The 23,371-nt window shown below is 36.8% G+C and overlaps 1 protein-coding gene across 1 annotated transcript in view; it reads left to right on the top strand.

The window, feature by feature from the left end:
- The window catches only part of SAMD5 (sterile alpha motif domain containing 5), a 458,478-nt gene extending 456,942 nt beyond the window's left edge, over positions 1–1,536 (top strand). Inside the window, exon 2 of the mRNA XM_017958237.3 lies at positions 651–1,536. Coding sequence (XP_017813726.2) covers positions 651–761 — 111 coding nt within the window. The 3' untranslated portion in view covers positions 762–1,536. The remainder of the gene's footprint in view (positions 1–650) is intronic.
- The last annotated feature ends 21,835 nt before the right edge of the window (positions 1,537–23,371 follow it).

Here is a 23,371-nt window from a genome sequence, read left to right as displayed (position 1 = left end):
TTATACCAATTATCAACATTCAACATTTTGAATAACTTGACAATTATGAATATTTCGGATCACAGTTAACCTAAAATCATAAATACCTAATTTCATGATTATTTATCTGAGATCTGAGGGCCAATAAGCTATTGTTATTGCTTCTTTCTAGAAAATTGAGTGTTATTCCGCAAAGCACCTGGCAAAATCTAAGTTTGCAAACTGGGAATGGTTGGGCTCTGGTTTAGGGGGCAGATCCTTCCTTTGGAAACCTAATGTAGATTCCTTGCAAAGCACTTAATTCCTGATCCTCTGACCATCTTTTGCTCTGCATAGAATAAAAAACAAGAGTGTGTTTTTACTCTCTTGAGATTCCCACTAATACTTTCCCCCTTTTGCTTGCCTGTGGTTATATGTTGCAGTAATTTAGGTTGGAATTAGCTCACAGGAGTTTTTGCAACAACATGGTGCTGTCTTGTCAAAGACTTGCTTGCTCCTCACAAAACTCCCTTTGTGCCATAAATAAGTTAAAATTTGATTTTCTACTAAAAAGTTAATGGTGTTCATTGAGAGAATACTGGCAATACAGGAGCTAGGATAATCTAAGAACGGCTGCAATTGCTTTTAAATGACAGCATCTTAATCTCTGTATTACCTTTTTCTTTCCCTAGGTAAGTGGTGTTTTATCTTCGTTGCTTCAGGGAGTGTTGATTTGTCTGGTAAGTGTTCATTTTGCTGTGGTACATGGTACTACTTCAAAGATGCATGTGAATTGCCTGTGAGAACCAAAAGGCAAACCAGAAAGCATAAGCGAACTTTGGAAATACTTTATATTGAGAAGGCTGGTGTGTGTTAAATCTTTTTCAGAATTTTTTTTTTTTTTTTTCTGAGAGCTTACTTTGGAGTTACAACACACTTTGTCCTTCAATCTGGAAAAGAGCCCAGGGGCTGATTAAGTGTTGATGAAAACTTGCCTTCCATAAATTCTTTTTATGTGAATTTTCTCTTCTTTTTTTTTCTTTTACTTCTTTCTGCCTTTATTGGAATTTTTTAAATGCCCTCCATTTAGATTTGATAAAACCATAAAACTCCAGATAGAGGCATTTTGCTGAAGTTTTTGCTACTGACGTACATTGTGTTACTCCAGTATTTTGACTAAATTGTTACCCAGAACCTCCTTTGCTTTCCTGTTCTCCCCTCCTGTGTCACGGTGGTTCCATCTGTACAGTATTAATGTTCCATTGGTACTCAGCACAATGTGGCGATTAAGTCCTACTTCCTAATAACATTTTTATTAAGCTACTGAAATAAATATGTCCCTAAATTTCTAGCTATACTGGCACAGACATTATTTTACTGATTCCTTCTATAAATTAGTAACTGAGAGTTGCTGTTTTTCTAGATATGTTGTTGATACCAAGATTTTTCCTTTAAAAGAATGACCAAGGAGCTATCCAGGATGAAGATGAATTGCAAGGAGAAAAAAAAAAAAAAACAACATGAATCGTTTGATCTGTGAATTTCATAGTCAAATATACCCAACATCTGATGATTTTATTTTATTTCTTATAATAGTTGACTCTCCCACTTTTTTGAGCTGACACAGAAAATGCTAGAACACATTGTCCTTTGAACAAAATATAGCAAATTCTATTTCCCTGTGTGGAATATCTTTAGAACTTGGTTATCTTACATTATAGGTTCAGATTATTGGTTCCATTAGAAGTAATTGTTCTTTAAAAGCATTGAATTTGGTTTAGCTATATTCTGCTGTCCTCTCCTTCACATTCACTATCCCCTAAAATTTTGCCATTGCATTAATAAATGTAGCTGATATGTATATATAGTTAGTTGCTTAAAGAGGCTTTTATTTTAAATATACGTTAGATCTATTTGGCTTTTGGAGGAAGGGTTCTTTTTTGTTTTGTTTTGTTTTGTTTTTGTTTTTGTTTTTGCTTTTGATAATCTGACCTTAAAATGTTTTACTTGTGTTTATGTGTGTTTAATAGAACATGTTTGAAGAAGAGTCCCCAGAGGTCAACTAAATTGCTCTTGAAACATTCAAAAGACTGCAGACATTGCTTTAAATAACCCACATGGGATTTTGACCCCATGCTGTTTTCAGTCCTGCAACAGAATTTTTCTATTAAAGATTCTGGATTAAAAGGATCAGAAAACAGGAGACAGAAAGATGGAGGGGTGAAGAAGGTTAGATTTCAGACTTGCATAGGCTTTTCCCCAGACTTTGAAGCCTATCAGAGACCCACAGACATGTGAACCAAGACGTTATTTGAACAGCCTGCTTAACAGCGGGCTGAATGGAGAACCACATTTTAAACTGACAAAGTTAGCCCATGCTGAGAGTTTTTTATTCTTTGCCTTTGACCTTATTGGATACTGTAAATGAAATATGGTGGTGCAGGTTTGAAAAGGCCAGGGGCTACTTAGTTGTACCACTCCTATGGTGGGAGAAAAAACCCAAGAGTGAACAAATACAGTATATTTAACTCTATCCCCTTAACTCAGACCACAGTAATATAAATGGTTCCAATCCGTAACCCCAGTTTGGTAAGAAATCTTTTGTTATTTTTAAATTCTTTTCACTATATTCAGGTAAGCCACACAGAAAAGTCAAAGCTGGAGAGGGGGCTGAATTTTATTTTCACTATAAAGAGAACCAAAAAACACTTTCTTTGAGATAAAGTCTATTTTTAACTTAGGTTTCATGATTTCTATCATGCTACTTCTAATGCTTCTACATGCTACTACTGCCACTCTAAAATCAGATGCACTAGAGTTTCTGCCAGCAAACTTATCTAAAATATCATTATTTTTCTTATTAAAAAACGTCAATCTACTATCTGACATACAATGACCACACTGGATTTCCACTGCTGGATAAAAGCAACTATATGATTATATAAGTGACAGTTGTACAACGCTCATTTCTGTATTGTTTGAGAATTCTTATGTGATATGGATAACTAAAATATACTATACTTCCTCAACATTAAATTTTTAATTCTATTAGTTTCATTGTGTTATATTCCATTTCTTATATTGTTCAAATATAAAATACATTGTAGAATTGGACTGAATTATGAAATGCGCTGTAATTACTTTCTTTGCTCTAGTGACTTGTGTTAGTACTTTGCTGATAATAAGAAATATGATGTATCCTGGACCTCATGAAGATACAGTGTTAGAGTAGAAGGTCTAAGCCATGACACTCAGAAACCAGATAGAAAACCAAGATGGAATATGAAGCATGGAATAGAAAACAAGCATTTTAAGAGAAGGGAAGGCATTGAAATTTGCATACAGTTAGCCATGCAGAGAAAACACAGTTGATTTTTCTATGACTAATATGATCTTTTGCATTCTTACCATCCCAGGTGGGAGAAATTGGGATTTGCTTTTTAATGTATCTCAATCTCTTCTAATTTAAACCATCTTCTGCCATCCTAAAAAAGTAGGCAAAGCTTAACTTCCTGTAGGTTCTGGCTGAAGAGTATCTGCTCTGCCTATCTGCAGCCCCCAGCCTCAGCATGGCCTCCTGGTACTGGGCTGGTTCACATGTCTGCGCTAGCTGGGACCCACTCAGCTGCATCAGGGTTTATGCGTGGCATTCAGACTGCTGCTGTGAACTGCTGCCTCTCCTGGATTGGTATGTCTTCCTGAGGTCTAGCTAACTCACATTTGGCCCCGACCTGGCATGACCGCCCTCACCCTGTACCCACGCTATCAGGGACAGTTCATGCTGGGAAGTTCACAGCCAGTACAACTTTCTCCTACTTCCTAATGGGCACAGTGGAAACCTGGGCTATCTCCCCAAAGCAGCACAGTAAGCTCAGGTGTTAGGGACCTTAAGTTCCCTCACTGAATGCAACTGTTTGGACCTCCCAGGTTCTTCCAGGCACTCTTTGAAACAGTCTGTTCCCGAAAACCCAAAAAGGAAGCAGGCTAAAATCCTCACCCTCAATAGAGGTCTCAGCCAAATTTAACGATCCTCCCTGCCAGGATTTTGAAATAGTGAGGGGAGGTCAAGATATCTTTCTCTGTTTCCCTCGCCTCCACATCTTTCTCTTCCCACAGTCATTCTGGAAGAGTGCTCTGCTTTCTTTACCTCATAGACCTCTCTACTCAGGGCAAGTAATAAATTCTAAGATCTAGTAGCCAGGCTTGGCTCTCCATGTGCTAAGTGAGAGCAAATAGGACCTAACAAATTTTTTTCTCCCTCAATTCTGACCTTTATGACTGTTAACCCAACTCCAGGATTCTATTTGGTCATCAAAGACTGAATATTGACCCCTTCTTTTCTCCTTTCCTTGTTTCTTTTCTTTCATTTCTACCATCACAGTCCTAATGCCCTTTCTATACCAGAGAGGTCAGTGCATTTCTACCCTCACAGCCCTAATGCCTTCTCTATACTAGACAGGCCAGTGCATTGGGCTCACAAATGAGCAACTCAAGTACACAGAAATACAATCAAGAGAAGCACATCGAAATGTGTCTACCACACTGCGTGTCCTTCAAGGAGATTGGTGTGGGTTCTGGAGGATTGTGTGTTTGATCAGCAAAAAAAATAAAAATGATGTTTATTTTATTTGATGGCTTATGTCAGGGGCATAGAGAAAGGCTGGGGCTAGACTTAAGGGGAATTTGGTTGATTGGCCAAAGGGTTCAGTCATATAGAGCCACACTCCGAAAGTGATTTTGGCAAAGCAGTCGTTCCCTAAGATGTTCTGACAGACAGAGAATAAATGTATTTGGGATTGCTACATACCATATGGCCCCTCGTAAGACTCTTAATGTGTATTAGCATTAAGTTAATGTAATGTTAAACATTAGTAATGTTTTGGATAATTCCTGCCACATAGGAATACATAGAACACCATTTAACACAGGGGGGCCATATTCATGTAACACCTATTAACAATCCAGAAATCTTTCCCTTGAGAACTGCTGCTAGTGTAATCATGAAGCTAGAAATTGGTTTTGGTGAGAACCAACAGGAGGAAAGTAGAACTTTAGGAAGCTCTTTCAGTTTTTATTGAGGACTTACTCTGTCCAAGGCACGCTGATTAATCAGTTCAAAAAGATGAATGCCAATTCAGTGCTTGAGGACTCAGAATTTCCCAAAATTGCCATCTTTATGTATAAGAAGTATAAAATATCAGCTATTTACAGTCACTTTGCTATATAGTACAAGTAAAATACTCTGCTTGTATTTGATATATCAAGATTATTAAAGAAATTACCAACCTTCCCCCAGAATAATTGTTTTTAGTGAACAGTTACTTTATTTCCTTTGCTGGGTAGGCATGATATATTAATGGTGATGGATATCAGTTATGTATCAATGACAATGAATGAATATCAACACTTTAAATATACCATCAAGGTATTCCGAAATATTTTTATGGTGATATTGCTGAAACTAAGCCTTTTTTGGTGATCTTTGTTTTTTGGGTTTTTTTGTTTTGTTTTGTTTTTTGTTTTGTTTTGTTTTTGATACAGAGTCTCGCTCTGTCGCCCCAGGCTGGAGTGCAGTGACGTGACCTCAGCTCACTACAAGCACTGCCTCCCAGGTTCAAGCGATTTTCCTGCCTCAGCCTCTCTAGTAGCTGGGATCACAGGCATGCACCACCACACCCGGCTAATTTTTTTGTACTTTTTGTAGAGAGGGGGTTTTGCCATGTTGGCCAGGCTAGTCTTGAACTCCTGACCTCAAGTGATCCACCTGCCTTGGCCTCCCAAAGTGCTGGGATTACAAGAATGAGCCACCATGCCCGGTCCTTTTTTGGTGATCTTTGAAAGAACCTATATAAAATAAAACTTGGAGAGACCTACATTTCATTTTATAATGAAATATCTCCTTTTTTAATTGAAAATATTACAACTTTCTATGTTAATCATGATAAAATGCCTCAGAGGACTTTTTTATGTTTTATACAGCATGACCAATTTTATGTTCTAATTTTTCTTTTTTTCTCCTGTCTTCATATAGTATTCTTCTTTTTTAATGTGCCTTTATCCTCACTGAATACCCTGACATATTCAAAACCTCTTACAGTTGATGTCAGTAATACTAAGTGTCAAGATCTCCAAATTCATCTAATTCCAGTTTACTTTGTCAATAATCCTTTGTCCTCTTTTTAAAGTGTGGCATATTTTCGAAAATAATTAGATATTTTTAAACCTGTGTAAAACGGGAGAGTCCACTGTATATCTTTGCTTTACCAAAGGTGGTTTATTCAGCTACAACTTCTCTCAGTTTGGTTTTATTTTTCTCTTTCTTCCTTTGGCCATTTCAGCCATTCAACTATCAGAAATTCTGTCAGGAAAAACAAATGGATATGAAATTTGAAGATAAAGGTTTGTAGGGAAAGAATAAAAGGATCATGAAATGTCAGTGCTGAAAAATATCTTAGAGAGCATCCAGCCTAGTGTTCTATTCACACCAGCCCTGTTTGTCTCCCAATCCGATTCTCTTCCTATTGCATCAAACTGAGTTTTAAAGAAGTTTGAAACTATGCATTTAAAGACTATTTGGCGATTATGTTAATCTCCAATCCTGCCTATTTTTGATTATGTTAAAATCAGCCAAAATATAGAACATAGAGTTATACTTATGCCCAACATCATAATATGCCTTCAGTTAACATATGTTGTGGGTAAGCTTGTTATTATTTGAAATATAAATATTTGTATGTGTAAGGTATAAAAGTTTTCAAATATATCCAATGGTTTATTTGTCTATGCTACTAATACATCTTTGGGCACCCAATTTTAAGTGCAGTACATTTTGCTGGTTGATGTACCAAGGAATGACTTATAATTGTGATGAAATTTGAACTTCATATTGCAAAAAATAATCATCATTTCCTAGAAAAACAATTAAGTCATTTAAATTTTTATCATAGAAAAAACTAAAAGAAATTCTAAGTGTATTTTTATAGATAAACCATTTAGGAAATTTCACAGGTAAAACAACACCAGCTTGTTGACAGAATTAAGCTACCAAAAAGGCACAGCAGAATGGGCCATAACATAACTTCTTACCAATGTAACTTACACTGTAATTTAAAAGTGTATATGTGATCAAATATGTTTCCTTTGTTTTCACTGGAGTATTTTTATTCAGTAAATAGAGTCATTATTTTATCACCTTCATGTTTTAAGCTCGAATTGTATTGAATCATATTCAATAAGTAAAATAATCTATATTCCTGCAATGATATTTAAAAAGAGAAGTCTGAAAGTGATTCAAATCCCTTTTAGAATACCAGACTGAAAAACAGCAACTTCATGTTGAGATACAGTCATGGGGTGCACAGTGATATTTTGGTCAGCAATGGACCACATATAGGATAGCGGTGGTCCCATAAGATTATAATGGAGCTGAAAAATTCTTATCTCCTAGTGACAGAGTAGCCATTGTAACATTATAGCATAATTACTTTATTTTTATAAATTTATTGTGGCCTAAGTGTAAGGTGTTTATAAAACCTACAGGAGTGTACACTAATGTCCTAGGTCTTCACATTCACTCATCACTCACTGACTCAGCCAAAGTGACTTCCAGTCCTGCTAGTTCCATTTGTGGTGAGTGTCCTGTACATGTTTACCATTTTTAACCTTTTATGCCACATTTTTACTGTCCCTTTTCTATATTTAGATATATAAATACTTACCATTGTGTTACAGTTGCCTACAGTATTCTGTATGGTAATATGCTATACAGCTTAATAGGCTAGGTGGGTTATGACTAGATCATACCATCTAGGTTTGTGTAAGTAATCTGTATGATGCTTGCTTGACTAAATTGCCTAACAATGCATTTCTTAGAACATGTCCCTATCATTAAGTGATGTGATACTGTATTTGATACTATCTTCTTTTGTTTTTTGAGTCAGAGTTTCGCTCTTGTTGCCCAGGCTGGAGTGCAATGATGCGATCTTTGCTCACTGCAACCTCCGCCTCTTCATTTCAAATATATTCACAGTTTGGAGGATTAGCTATGAGTTTTTCCACTTGTGGAGACAATTTAAGAAATTCTACAATTATTTAATAGAACTATTAGTGGTAAATTCTATAACTTTGTATAACACCAACTAAACTGATAGAGACTGAAAAAATATTGCAGACTGTTGTAACTCCATAATGCCTTATTTTAGAAACGACATTTAATTCCCCTTGTTTGAAGTGAACAAAGAGTTAGAGGTGACTTTATCTTGTTAAATTATAGGTGTTAATTTTGAATGCAATTCACCCGAGAGCACTTAGCTGAAGTATTTACCTGCATTAATTTACACAATACACACCCCAACTATAATAGATTAAAAGTCTACATTTTAAAAATAGTTAAATAATTTTTAAACATTTTATTTCTTGCTGATACTATTTCAAGGCAATTGTGTATTTCATTTTGTTGTCTTGATAAGCTCTAAAGCCTAATGCTTTTGTTTAATATAAAAATTAAGGCTTCAGAATCACCATAGTGATTGTTTCCTATGAAAGAATGTATTATTTCTCAGATTTTAAATTGCTCAAGGGTATAAAAAAGTATTAAAAAATAATTTCATAGATCATAATAAAGCCAATGTTTTATATTGTTTTTTATAAAATGTAAAATTAATTTGAGCAGCTAAGTCTATTAACACCAAAGAGTAAATCTATTTAAGTGAAACATTATTTTCCTATGTAAGGTTTTTTATGAAACTATTTTATGAAAAATATTAATGGAAATTTTTTTCTTATATACTGAGTCATTTACCTTATTTGATATGTGTTCTTGAAAAGCAAATATCTTTTTCTTACTATATCCCTCTTAGGAGATATTAAAAAGTCATTTATATATATTTTTTACAACATTTGCACAATTATCTCTGAAGGTTTTATTCTGGATGCCTCTGCACCAGAAAGAAGGTTCTAGACATAGATATCCTGCAGCTACACTGATCACACAAGGGTGAAAGCACCGTTTCAATTCTACAGTCAAACTTATTTAATTTGGTAACCAAATGCATCAGTTCCTTCAGTTCCCATAATCCAGTTTTTGTCACCTATCCAAGTCCACTGTGGGTGACCAGGGAGTTTATCTTCACCTATTCCTGAGCTGCCTCCTTTTTAACCCACAGCACAAGAGGATTCAACTGCATTTGATATGCAAAGTGCAGAGAACTTTAATGACCAAGTCAAATTAAACGTATCATCACTCTGTCATTTAATCAATTATTGAGTGCTGCCATCAAGGAGTTCATAGATAACATTGTTTGAATATGTGTATTTTAATAAAAAAGGAAATATGTGCTTTCCTCCATCACAAAGAAAGAAAATTTTAGTGAAAAATGCCTGTAGAAACAGTTCAAATAAAACTGAAAGAACCACAAGTTATTGTCTTTTTGTATTTGCATTTTTGCTTGCTTGATTTTTAATAAGATTTTAATAAGTTTGGTGGTTTTTTACAATGTAAAATTCAGAAGTGAGATTTGTTTTCAGAGTTTTAGAGAAAAGCTGAAACCGACTCAAATGCTAGACGACTTGTAGCTCAGCCTCCCCTGGCCCCCTTCTTCTTTCATCTGCCTCTTGATAAGGAGCACTCCTGGATTGGACAATGGCCAAGTCCTTGGCATTGACTCTCCAGCACAGCTTTTCTTCTCCCATGACCCATGAATGTCTAGGGAAGGCTAGGCCACTTGGCATGTTCTGGACTGAAGGGAGATTTGATGATCCTTGAATGCCACACCAATCTCTTTGTAAGGTTCCAAGGAAGAAAAAATACAGGCCTTTCCCTGGAGCTTAACCTGGAGAGATTTCTCCTGTCCGCAACCTTCAAAGCATATTTTGTGTCTTTGTGAAAGTGTTGAGGGGAGAAGTCCAAGTTTTTCTTTTCTTCTTCCTGCTACAATACAACTCATTCACAAAGCATGCCCTATCCTTTCTTCATTTCCAAGGGCAGAGCGTGGTGGACTTGTTCCAACTCAGGGACTATGTGATTGTGCTTTCAGGCATTGCCTCTCTTCTACTGAACCAAGGAATGGTAAATTTAATCTAATTGAATTCCACTGCAGTGGTTCATTTATGTTTTTCCCGAGAAATATTCCCACTGCTTAAGCTTGGTGTTTGAATTGTATTACTGCTAAGGACAGAAATCCATAAAATGTATATGCTATGGGTATTCAGTAATTGTTATTCATATTTAGATATATTAAATGTCAAGAGTCCTAAAATTATATACTATGTTTGGGGAGTTTTGTTCATCAAAAAATAAAACTCTCTGTAGCTGAGACTTTACCCTGATAGGTGGCTGCCTCAGTTTTAAAAGACATTTCAAAAACAGCTAATTGACGTTAAAATTTGTGAGCTTTCCTCTACCCCTAGGACAAAAACTCATGTTCAGTCATGCAAAAACTATTCAGCATTCACATCAACTTTCCTATTGAAGAATTTGGTGCTAAACCATGTTCTTTAGGGAAAAAGTCTATAACATACCAGATAAGTTAACCATTCAATTAGAAATTAAATAAGAGTGGCTGCAGTTGTAACTTGCAAAGTTATGAAATCTATATTAAATGTGAAAAAGTTTATCTAAATCCAATTAGTTAGTTGAATTATATGAAAACGCCAATATTCAACTGTTTCTGATCTGTTAAAAAAAAAAAAAGAAAGGAGATTTTACACAGTTTAACCTAATAACCAGTAGTAATATTGAGCCCTACTCTTCTAGTGGAATTTTAATTTACTGTGGTAACTACTGTTTGAATCTTGAAGAGTAATGATTGCCACGCTTGATTTGATTAATAGTGACTAAATATATCCTTTATATTTTCTTCTTGGGAAAAAAAAATGGCATCAGAACATGGCTTTCAATGGCTAGGCTTCCTTCTAATTATGCCTCAGCCCCATATTCCCAAATCCCAGAGTTTTAGTTGGCTATTTTGGAAAAATCTAAGAGAAAACTAAAGGCCTTCTGAAGTTTAGGTATTTTAATGGTCCTATCATCAAGTTTGCTGATTATTTCTTTGGCCACCTGAAATCTGCTGCTGAGCCCTTCTAGAGAATGTAATACATTCTCTAGAATGTATACATAGAGGTATTTCTTTGAATATAATGTAACATAAAAACGTGACCCCAAAATTTAAAACTTAAATAGTTGCCTATGTTGAAGGATAAGGATGAAGTCCCCCTAATTGTGAAGTCATTGAATTTCTCCTCAGTGCCTTGGGCAGAAGCAGCTGTGGTTTTTGAGCAGGTGAAACTCCTGATTTATTGTCAGAATGCAGTGCTATAGTGAAGACTCACTGGCTTTTAAATCTGTCATTAGAACCGGAGCATTTGAAAGCAAAAGTGGTTTTGGAGTATACCAAGTAGCTTACTTTCCATTTCTGTGATAAAGTTTGCATAAGAAAACAAAATTGAGGTTATACAGCCATATGGAGTAAATAAATATATTCATAGAAAGAAACTGTCAGGATTAGTTTTTAAATAATTATAAGAAAACATCATTTTCTGGAAATAGTAGAAATGTGTACAAATCGAATCACCTGAGCATCTCACTTTTGTATTGTGGCTCCGGCTGAATTTCTTGATAGAATTATATCTACATTACCACCAGCTGCCTCTTCTCAGTCTTAAATATAATTCCATTTAGGGGCCCTGTTATTATATCAAAATAGAATAAAAATCTAGTTATATAGTCCAAGAGTCTTCACAATTGGGTACTCTTTGATTGTGCATAGTGTGAACAGCTCATCTTACTAATCTTTGATTCATCTTTATCACCTAGTCTTATTTTAGCATCCTGAACAGCACCTGCCTGGAAGTGACTGCAACAATTCCAGTTGTATAACATTGTGTTACTAGGACTATAAGCAGAGAATTTTATAACTGGGCAGGGTCTCTTACAGTGAAGACAACTTCAGCTCCAAGAGTTTCAATGTCTTAATGAACACTTTGCATGTAAATTTAGTTGCATTCTTCAGTCACCAACTCTATAGGAATACCTACACCAACACTATATTTCTATTCTTATATCAACACTATAAGAATTTATGAGATATAGTAAATAAAGAGCAAATGAATCAAAAGAATGAATGTATTGCAGCTCCCCATTAGGTAAGCTTCCTAAGAACAGGCACTATATTTTTTTAACACCCTTTAATAGTACAAATATGAAGGAAAGAAGTAGAGCATAGTCCTAAATAGGAGGCACTCAAGTATCTTGGTTGTCTTCGTTTTTCAAAAAAATCATTGATGGTGGATTTTTCTGCCTCTAACTCTGCTTAAGTGAAACACTCAGAAATCACAAACTTGGTTGCAGTTTCTCAAAGGAGTAACTAATTCCACTCTAAAAAATACCACGCACATCAAAACAGATTCAGAATGATTAAAGTGCTTTATAATCTCTTGGGGACTATTGACTTGTAATTTGTTATTTCTTGGACTGTCAAAGGCAGCTTTTATGAATGGGGAATGATTGTTATTTACAGCCTTATTTGCTTTTGATGGAGGCTTATGTGCTGCCAAGGTTACCCAGGCTTTGAGAAAGAAAGAAGATTCACTTTCCCTTTTTTTAGATGAGTGGTTTGTTGAATTTGAAATAAAGTAGAAAAGACTCTTTTTGCTATATTACCAAAAATAGAAAAATGGAAGAGAAACTTGGAAGGTATTCACATCAAGTGGAATGAAATACTGATTATGTCATCACATTAATTTGTGTAATGTAGGCTGCCAATATAAAGAATTCAGTGCTACTGGTAGAATTTTTAGCCTGAATTAGTTGATATTTCTGTCACAGTCTGTGTTATGGATTAAATCTCAGATTAAAAAAAAAAAACGAATAAAGGAAAGCAGGAAATATTCAACAAATATTTTGAACAGAACTGAGAAAATAATTTCCATTCACACAGGTAGGCATACCAGTTCACAAATGCAACCCATCTCTTAATTGTACAGAGCTACAGAATTCCTCTTGCCATTGAACTTGACTTCTTCCTCATACGGTCTGAAAATATGTACATTCAAGGCCAATATTATTGGCATCTGCAGGTTCCTGTGCTGCTTCCACACAGCAGTGAGGCTGTTTAGTGCCCGAGAAGTTGCCTCGCTGCAATATAAAAATTCATTTAGAAGCTCTAGATAAAAACTTAATTAAAAGGTTATGGAAACAAAAGCACCATGTACGAAGCCTTACAACTTGCTAAGCTCTGGTTCTGCTGAGCCACCAGAAGCAATGAATTCTGCAGGTGCCGGGCCTCATCTGTGAAAAATGCCTGGCTGCCAGCAATAGACATTCTTGGCCATAACAAGAAACCAAGGAGGGAAAGGTTGTCTTCTTATGAATTACCTACTGAAAAACTACTGCCTCGTGTATCAAGACCCCCTTCTGGAATTTCACCTGAAATATGCTCCTAATATGAAGGCCACGAGAAATATGTGAGGCTTTTAAAGCTCCAGCTTGGGGTCTCCTACTGAGAAGTCAAGCTGTGCAAGGCTGTTTGTGCACTGCCATGTCTCAAACATATGCAGACTTGTGATCCGCATTTTCTTCTCCTTAATAATATAAAAGTCTAGCTAATTAAAATCCAGTTTTTATGTTTCACACCATCATCTCAAAATGTAAATAAAAAGGATGCTTCTCAACCAACAGTTTCTCCAGCTGTGGTGGAGATGTCATTTGTTGGGTTACTGTGCAGGGTCAGACACCTAATTTGTGCTCAGTAAATAAAGTTGAATAGAAGAATACATGTTGATGAAGTGGGTGCTATTGTTCCTTGAACTAAAGAGGTGAAGTAACATACCCAAAGTCACACCCAAGCAACGTGACTTCAGAATGCATCTTCTTAAGCAGGACAGACTCTACTAGTCCCAAAAGACCTTGATTTTCTCTGAATCAAACCAACTAGATTCTTTTTATCTAGGGTGGTTCTAGATTTTGCGGGGCCTAAATCTCAAACCATCCAAGGTGGTACTAGATTTTGTCGGGTTCTAGATTTTGTGGGGTCTCAAGTTGATACAATTTGAGAGACCCTCTTTAAGAAAAAGAATACAAAATCAGGCATATGCAATTCTCAACAGGGCCTTGGAGAGAGCTCAGTGCAAGCACAGGGTCCCAAAGCTTAAGCTGCTTTGGTTTCATGGTAAACCCTGCCCTTTTCTCTTCACTCTGCCTTGGCCTCCAGCTTCAGAGTGGTACTTCCTTAGAAACACCCACTGTGGAGTCAGGGAGATAACCCACTGGTTCATTTAAACACATAATATTTTGACCTAAGTCTTGGTTCATCTTCTTATAGCAATTTCCCACTAAATTCTATGTGCAAGAAAGCTTGCAAGATAGATTTTTCTCTAAGAACTCAGAAAAATCTCTCTTGTGAGGCACTTGGAATACAAGGACATGATTATTGGCCTCAAGTGTCTCACATTCTATAAGGGTAGACAGACATGTTAACAGCTATCATCCAGTGTGATAAATGCTGTCAGACAAGAGTGCATAAAGTGTTCCAGTGGTCCCATCTGTTTTTAGAGATTGGCCTCTGACTCTGCCATCTCAGTGAAGCCTTCCCATACTTCTCTGTCTCTCAATAGTCTCCTCTAAAGTGATGAGACACTTTGGATCTATACTGAAGGAACACATAACAACTTGAGCAGTCCATTCAGCCTGATCTTCCCATCTAGACTGAAACCTCCTTGAAAGTGGGTAGTCTGCCTGTTTCCATGGGCTTTATGGGGTGGGCACTCAATAACTTTCTGACTGAGTGAATGGCTGAACCACTGATGGGTGGATGTCAATGGAGGATGGCAGTCTTTCTGAACGATGTCATCTAAAAGCCAGTCAGCAGAAGTCATCACTGAGCGTGGAAGCTGTGGTAATTTTTATTTTTTTATTTTATTTATTTATTTTTTTTGAGATGCAGTTTCCCTCTTGTTGCCCAAGCTGGAGTGCAATGGCACAATCTCGGCTTACTGCAACCTCCACATACCCAGGTTCAAGCAATTCTGCCTTAGCGTCCAGAGTAGCTGAGATTACAGGCGCCCACCACCATGCCCAGCTAACTTTTGTATTTTTAGCAGAGACAGGGTTTCACCATATTGGCCAGTCTGGTGTCAAATTCCTGACCTCGTGATCCACCCAACTCAGCCTCCCAAAGTGCTGGGATTACAGGCGTGAGCCACCGTGCCCGGCGGTAAAACTTAAAAAAAAAAATTATAATGCTATGTTTTAGTGTGCTCTTGAGAAGTAGGTACATTTGATGTTTTATCCCAAAAGGGGATTCACAAAATTAATTTCCTCTATACATATTTTTAATTGAGGTAAAATTCATAAAACATAAAATTAATCATTTTAAAGTGAAAAATTTGGTAGCATTAAGTACATTCATAATGTTATACAACAACTCCCTCTATCTTGTTCCAAAATATTTTCATAACCCCAAAAGTAACCCTATACCCGTTAAGCAATCACTATCAATTTCTTCCTCCCCCAGGTCCCTGGCAACCATTAATCTGATTTCTATCTGTATAGAATTACTTATTCTGGATATTTTATATCAATGAAATCAAACAACATATGACCTATGGTGTTTAACTTCTTTCACTTGGCATAATGTTTTCAAGGCTCATCCAGGTTAGAGTATGTATCATTACTTCATTCCTTTTATGGTTGAGTAATATTCCACTGTGATAGACCAGTGGACTGTGTTGATCAGTTCATCCACTAGCGGACACTTGGGTTGTACCCTTATTTTGGCTATGTGAATATGATATATCCCTTATTTGGCTATGTGATCATATTTGGCTAATATGATCATACATGTATGATGAATTTGTTTGAGTCTCTGTTTTCAGTTCTTTGGGGTATAGATCTAAGAGCGCAATTTCTGGATCATATGGTAATTCCATGTTTAATTTTTTGAGGAACTGCTACACTATTTTCCACGGCAGCTGTACCATTTTACATTCCCACCAACAATGTACGAGGGCTCCAATTTCTCCATATCAAATACTTATTATTTTCTTTTTAAAATTAATATTGTAGACACTCTACTGAAATGGAGGTAAATTTTATGTTCAAATTATTACCCTCATTTTTCTAAATATATTCAATAGTCCTACAGATTGATTCATATTCCATTTTCACTTTTTAATTTGAGTCCCAGAGTCTCAGAACCTGGTTGTTTGAAAACATTTGCTAAGTGTGGTGATTCCTCAAGGATCTACAACCAGAAATACCATTTGACCCAACAATCCCATTACTGGGTATATAACCAAGGGATTATAAATTATTCTACTATAAAGACACATGCACATGTATATTTATTGCAGCACTGTTCACAATAGCAAAGACTTGGAACCAACCCAAATATCCATCAATGATAGACTGGATAAAGAAAATGTGGCACATATACACCATGGAATACTATGCAGCCATCACAAAGGATGAGTTCATGTCCTTTGCAGGGACATGAATGAAGCTGGAAACCATCATTCTCAGCAAACTAACACAGGAACAGAAAACCAAACACGGCATGTTCTCACTCATAAGTGGCAGTTGAACAGTGAGAACACACAGACACAGGGAGGGGATCATCACACACCAGGGCCTGCTGGGGGCTGAGGGGCTGAGGGGGATAGCATTAGGAGAAATACCTAATGTAGATGATGGGTTGATGGGTGCAGCTAACCGCCATGGCACGTGTATACTTATGTAACAAACCTGCACGTTCTGCACATGTGTCACGGAACTTAAAGTATAATAATAATAATAAAAATTTTGCTAAGAATCACTAAGACCATATAACATTGTCTATAAATGAAATATTCTCAGGATGGAGCATCAGGAGATAGCGATCAGTCAAATAAAGAAGGATGCTCAGCTAGTCAAGCTCCCTGAAAGTAAATGTTAAAGAAATTTCAAAATTGTACACAGCAAAAATGAAAACTTACAGGTAAATTTCATTTCAGTTATTTAATTTAGTCTTCATATTTTTAGACTTCTCTGAAAAGTAGATTTCTAGAAGTAGATTAAAAAACAAACACAACCACATGTTGATTATCTGAATTACATTTTTATCCTCAGCAAAATTTACTTTATTGTTATTGGCTAATTTTCTTAATCAAATATTTAGGTATCCTACACCCTTTGACTTCTATTTTTCACATGTAGAAGGTAACATTTGAAGATCAGACATTCCAGTTGCATTCTTTTTTGGAGTCGGTGTTTGAGAGGCTACTAATCTGAGAGCTGGGCTACAGGAAACTCTGAAAGAAGGTGAGGATGTGCACAGTGGACCCCTCCCTTGACTGACTTTTATAAACTTACAGAACTTTGGACTTGTAAAGAAGTTTTAGGCTTTTTTTTTTGTTTTTGTTTTGTTTTAGACAGTCTCGCTCTGTTGCCCAGCCTGGAGTGCAGTGGCGTGATCTCAGCTCACTGCAACCTCCACCTCCCGGGCTGAAGCGATTCTCCTGCCTCAGCCTCCCGAGTAGCTGGGATTACAGGTGCCCACCACCACTCCCGGGTACTTTTTTTGTATTTTTAGTAGAGACAGGGTTTCGCCATGTAGGCTAGGCTGGTCTCAAACTCCTGACCTCAGGTGATCTACCTGCCTCGTCTTCCCAAAGTTCTGGGATTGCAGGCATGCAGCCACCATGCTGGGCCTGTAAAGAAGCTTTGATGTCAGCGATTTTAAAACAGATCTTTCAGAAGAACCTCTCTCCTACTATTTTTTTCCAAAATAAATACTATGCAGACATAAGACAATACATTAGACAAAGAAGCAGAAACAAAACAGCAACAAAAACCTCGACAAACAGAAGTGGAACTGCTCTGGTTAGTCAGGGGTGGGGGCTTGGAGCCCTTATAGTATTGAGCAGCATCCGACCGTCCTAATCTATGTGACCCCCAAGGTATTTGTCGTTCCTTCTCAGATTCTGCAGAACACAATTTAGAAAGCTCTGATCTAGTCAATTGCCCTCTGTCTGCTATGGAAGATTCCAGCTGCTGCTTGAACAATGTAAGTGACAAGGAGCTCACTCCCTTTGGAAGTACCCTATTCCATTTGTGAACAAGTCCAAATGTTAGAAAGAAGTTGGACACGTTGAGGCAAACCTTTGTCCCTATAACTTCAATCTGTTAGTTCTTATCTCACCTTTTGGAACTCTAAATCTCTTTTCCACATGACAGCACTTCAGGTGTGTTGTCTCCTTTTGTAGTTGACATATCCCCAATTATTTCCACCTCTGCAGGCATGACATAGTTTCCAGACTCTTGCTGCCTTCATCACTCTTGTCTGGAATGGCTCCAGATGTCCTGGACCATTTATTCCAAGTGTGAACTGACCAGTGTTGAATACAGAGGACCTTCTTTCCCCTGCATTTTTTTTTTTTTTTTTTTAGACAGAGTCTTGCTTTGTCACCCAGGCTGGAGTGTGGTGGTGTGATCTCGGCTCACTGCAATCTCTGCCTCCTGGGTTCAAGCAATTCTCCTGCCTCAGACTCCCGAGTAGCTGGGATTACAGGCATGCGCCACCATGCTAATTTTTGTATTTTTAGTAGATACAGGGTTTGTCATGTTGGTCAGGTTGGTCTCAAACTCCCAGCTTCAGGTGATCTGCCCGCGTCAGCCTCCCAAAGTGCTGAGATTACAGGTGTGAGCCACCATGTCTGGCCTTCCCTGCCTGGACTTCCACCGAAGAACCTGAAGCCTGGATGTTTTTTGGCAGCCTAGGTTCACTATTAGCATGAATTAAGTTTGCAATCAAGAGAAGCCAGATCTTTTCCACCTGAACAGATGATTATCCAGTTAACTTAAACCTCTAAAAGGTTATGTTTGGAAGTGAATCTGTAGAATATTCAATCTGGAAAATAATTACCTAAACACACCATAATGTGTTTAGAATGTAAATGTCTTTTCCAATTATTTACTATTGAGGATTATCCATGGTTTGGCCATCCTATGAGAATAAAAGAAATTGAGAAGTGGCAGATTTTTTCCATACAACAACTATATAAAGGATATTTACATAAAATCCTTAATAAATAATACATCATATATAAATAAACATATCCCAGAAAGCCTAATGGGATAGTACAAATCCTTTTTTTCCATTCTTTTGGATTTTTCAGGCTCTTATGACTTGTCTAATCACATGTTAGTATCAATAGTAATGATGCTTATCTTTTTATTATATAGTTTTTCTAGGTTACCAAAGTGCTTTGATAAACATTACTGCATTAAGTTTCCCATAATCCTCCAAGATAGGTCAGGCAGATACAGTTAATCTCCTTTTTCATGTAAGAAAACTGAGGCCCAGAGACAGTGCATAATGCATACAAGGTTGCCCAGCCAGGGATGAGAGTGTGACTGTACATCCCAGTTTGCCTCCAACAGTCCCAGTTTATACAGGTTGACCTGGTCGGCGAACTTTTTTTTGGAAAAAAACTAGCTATCTCGATTTGGACAATAATTAGAATGATGCTCTTAAGTAAGGACTTATGCTGAACTGCACCGCCTCTTCCCTCTGCTCTGCGCTGTCTTGCATCCACACGTGCTAGTGGTAAAAAGTTCATTCAGAGAACTCAGATTACATTTTCTTCATAGTCTTTGGCATCAGAAAACGGTCTCAACCCAGGGGAAATTTGTCTTAAATGATTTCCACTGCTGACATGTCTGATCAAAAACATCCCTCCATATGGAGCTTTGAGTAGACAAACTATTTCTTTTTAAAACATTTTATTTCATTTTTGTATTATACTTTAAGTTCTGGGATACATGGGCAGAACGTGCAGACTTGTTACATAGATATACACATGCTATGGTGGTTTGCTGCACCCATCAACCCATCATCTACATTAGGTATTTCTCCTAATGCTATCCCCCTCAGCGCCCCCCAGCCCCCGACAGGCCCTGGTGTGTGATGTTCCCCTCCCCGTGTCCATGTGTTCTCGTTGTTCAACTCCCACTTATGAGTGAGAACATGCAATGTTTGGTTTTCTGTTCTTGTGTTAGTTTGCTGATGATGGTTTCCAGCTTCATCCATGTCCCTGCAAAGGACATGAACTCATCCTTTTTGATGGCTGCATAGTATTCCATGGTGTATATGTGCCACATTTTCTTTATCCAGTCTATCACTGATGGATATTTGGGTTGGTTCCAAGTCTTTGCTATTGTGAACAGTAGTGCAATAAATATACGTGTGCATGTGTCTTTATAGTAGAAAGATTTATAATCCCTTGCGTATATACCCAGTATTGGAATTGCTGGGTCAAATGGTATTTCTGGTTCTAGATCCTTGAGGAATCGCCACACTGTTTTCCACCATGGTGGAACTAATTTACACTCCCACCAGCAGCATAAAAGTGTTCCTATTTCTCCACATCCTCTTCAGCATCTGTTGTTTCCTGACTTTTTAATGATTGCATTCTAAGTGGCGTGAGATGGTATCTCATTGTGGTTTTGATTTGCATTTCTCTAATGACCAGTGATGATGAGCTTTTTTTTCATGTGTTAGCCACATAAATGTCTTCTTTTGAGAAGTGGTAGACAAACTATTTCTAAGCAATCAGGCTATGAAAAGAGGATCTACCAATATATTTTATGGTCCTAGAACATATCTGCAGTTAGGATAAAGCAAAGTCTAAACCACGGGTTTAAGAAGCCAGAGCTGGATAACTGTAGTTCTTTCCTATGTGAAAATTTGAAAGCTGGGTGATCTGCAAATGATGAGAAATTAGTTTAAAAGCAGAAAAATAGAGTTCTTCTCTCATCTTTTCTCAGCAATTTCTGTAAGCCAAAAAAAGTGTAGGTTTTTCAAGATGTGTTTTGAAAGATATTGTTAGGATTCATAAAAGATTATTATGTGCTCATATAGTAAATGAGATGAAGTTCTATTCTGTGGTCATTCATAAATGTTTATTTAGTGACACGCCCTGCACTGTTAGAACCTAGTTACTAAAAGCTATAAAAAGCAGCAATCCACAAAAACACTTTTGGGATATTTTGTGTGTTTTGTGAAAAATTTTTTATGTGGGTTTTGATTGCCTCATTGAGATGACTATAGTAATATGAACAAGCAACAATATTTTGTACATAATGTACACTGGGAATCTAATCAAAGCACTTGAAAAGATAGTGACAATAATAAATGTAAACTATTAATATTATTGTTTGGGACATCTGTCAAACTGTATTTGGCCTCATATTTCCCTTATTGGAACATTTGAGCCCTCATCAATCACGTATCATTCCCAAAGGCAACAAATCATAATGGCTATTTCTCCTTTAGGACAAGGCTAAGCTTAAAGAATTTAAGTCCTGCCAGTGGCCGTAAGACTAAGTGCTAACAGGGAAAAGATATAAAGAGTCTTTTTTTTCTTTTTGGTAGGAGCATTAAAAACAGTCACGAAACCATTCATTTTAACAGCTTACAAAGCTTCATTAGAAAGATTTTATATGTTCTCCTTTTCAATTCCCAACAATGAAAAGAACTTACGTATGATGAAATCTGTATTTTATACAGACTTCTTCCTTATATTTCCAAGAAATAATTTTATATATGTATATGTGAGTATGTGCATGATTGTTTGTTCCTGTCTTTTTTATTCCCCATAGTATAATTGTAGAGTTTATCTTTAGTCCAAAAACTAGATAAAATCTTATCAACGTAATTTAACTAATTCCTTGACTCCCTTTGGGACATTATCTAGACATTTGAGACTTATATGAACCTAAACCTTATAGACAAGCATTGCTTCATAACTTATAGACACACCTAGTCTATCACTGATGGATATTTGGGTTGGTTCCAAGTCTTTGCTATTGTGAACAGTACTGCAATAAATATACGTGTGCATGTGTCTTTATAGTAGAAAGATGTGTTTTGAAAGATATTGTTAGGATTCATAAAAGATTATTATGTGCTCATATAGTAAATGAGATGAAGTTCTATTCTGTGGTCATTCATAAGTGTTTATTTAGTGACACGCCCTGCACTGTTAGAACCTAGTTACTAAAAGCTATAAAAAGCTAAACATTATAGACATACATAGGCCTACACTTTATGGGCACATATGGACTTGCAGCTTTTAGGCCCTTAGAAGCTGATCCTTGATAGATATGTATAGACCTATAACCATGTACATAGACTTCTAGGGGCCTATGCCTTAGAGAGACACATAGGACTTTACCTCATATGCACATATAGGCCTGTAACTTGGAGCCACATAGAGGCCTAGACATATAGAAAGGACCAAAATTCCTTGATGAACATTTTAAGGGCTAAGCATGCACAGTTGAGATGTTCTTATATTTACAGACTTTTCCAACTTAAAGGTTCAACATCCTAGGCTCTCTCTCCCTCTGAATATCTGATGGCCAAGGAAATTGAGACTCCAGGTGATTTGCATTAAGCTTGCAGATTTGATGATCAAGGACAACTCTTAAGTGTTCTGATTCTAGGCCAGTCCCTATGCTCTAAGTGCATAACCGTAGCTGTTCTTTGAACATAGAATGTACAGACATTCTGACCTCAGCATAATATGCTAGATTTGGAACCTAATTGTCGCAATAAATATGAGTAGATAAATTGATCTTATTCATAATTTGAAATTCATATATTGAAATCCTAATCCCCAAAGTGATGGTATTGGGAGATGGGATCTTTGGAAGGTGTTTAGATCATGAAGATAGAGCCCTTATTCATGGGATTAATGCTCTTATAAAGGAGACTTCCTTGCCCCTTCTGCCATGTAAAGACATAGTGAAAACGATGACTGTTTATGAACCAGTAAGCGAGAGCTCACCAGACACTGAATCTGCCTTGATTTTGGACTTCCCAGCCTCCAGAACTATGAGAAATAAATCTACTGTTTATGAGCTACATAGTTTATGGTATTTTTTATAGCAGACAGAACAGACTAAGAACAAACCGTTTTTGAGGAACCCTTTTTTTTTCTAAACCTCACTCATGTTATGTTCCTTTACATGTAGATATCTAAAAATCTACCACAGTATCAAAATGGAGTCTCTTAAGATAGTCTAAGGCATTCTGGTATTTTTGCAGTTAATACATTTCATTTAAAACATCTCTGAGGCAGATTGTTGTCAGCTTGTAATTTATTTAAATTGTTGTTGGTTTCATTTCCATTTCTGTGGTCTCTGGCTTAGCATTTCAGAGGCCGAAAGAGAATCTGAGTTCAGAAAATGCCATATATGCTTTTGAAAACATATGTTAAATCTTGCAAGGCCTATAAGTAATGACTGATTTCAAAATTAAAAATAAGAAACCCAATGGCAAGGCAGGTACCTTCTTTTCAAATGAGAAGGTGAACATTTTTAGAAGGGCTGTCACAGATATTGGAAACTGCCAAGCAAGCCAGTGCAGTCTGGGGC

This window comes from Papio anubis, chromosome 6, assembly GCF_008728515.1.
Source record: "Papio anubis isolate 15944 chromosome 6, Panubis1.0, whole genome shotgun sequence".
NCBI lineage: Eukaryota > Metazoa > Chordata > Mammalia > Primates > Cercopithecidae > Papio > Papio anubis.
This window is presented reverse-complemented; position numbering and strand designations above follow the sequence as displayed.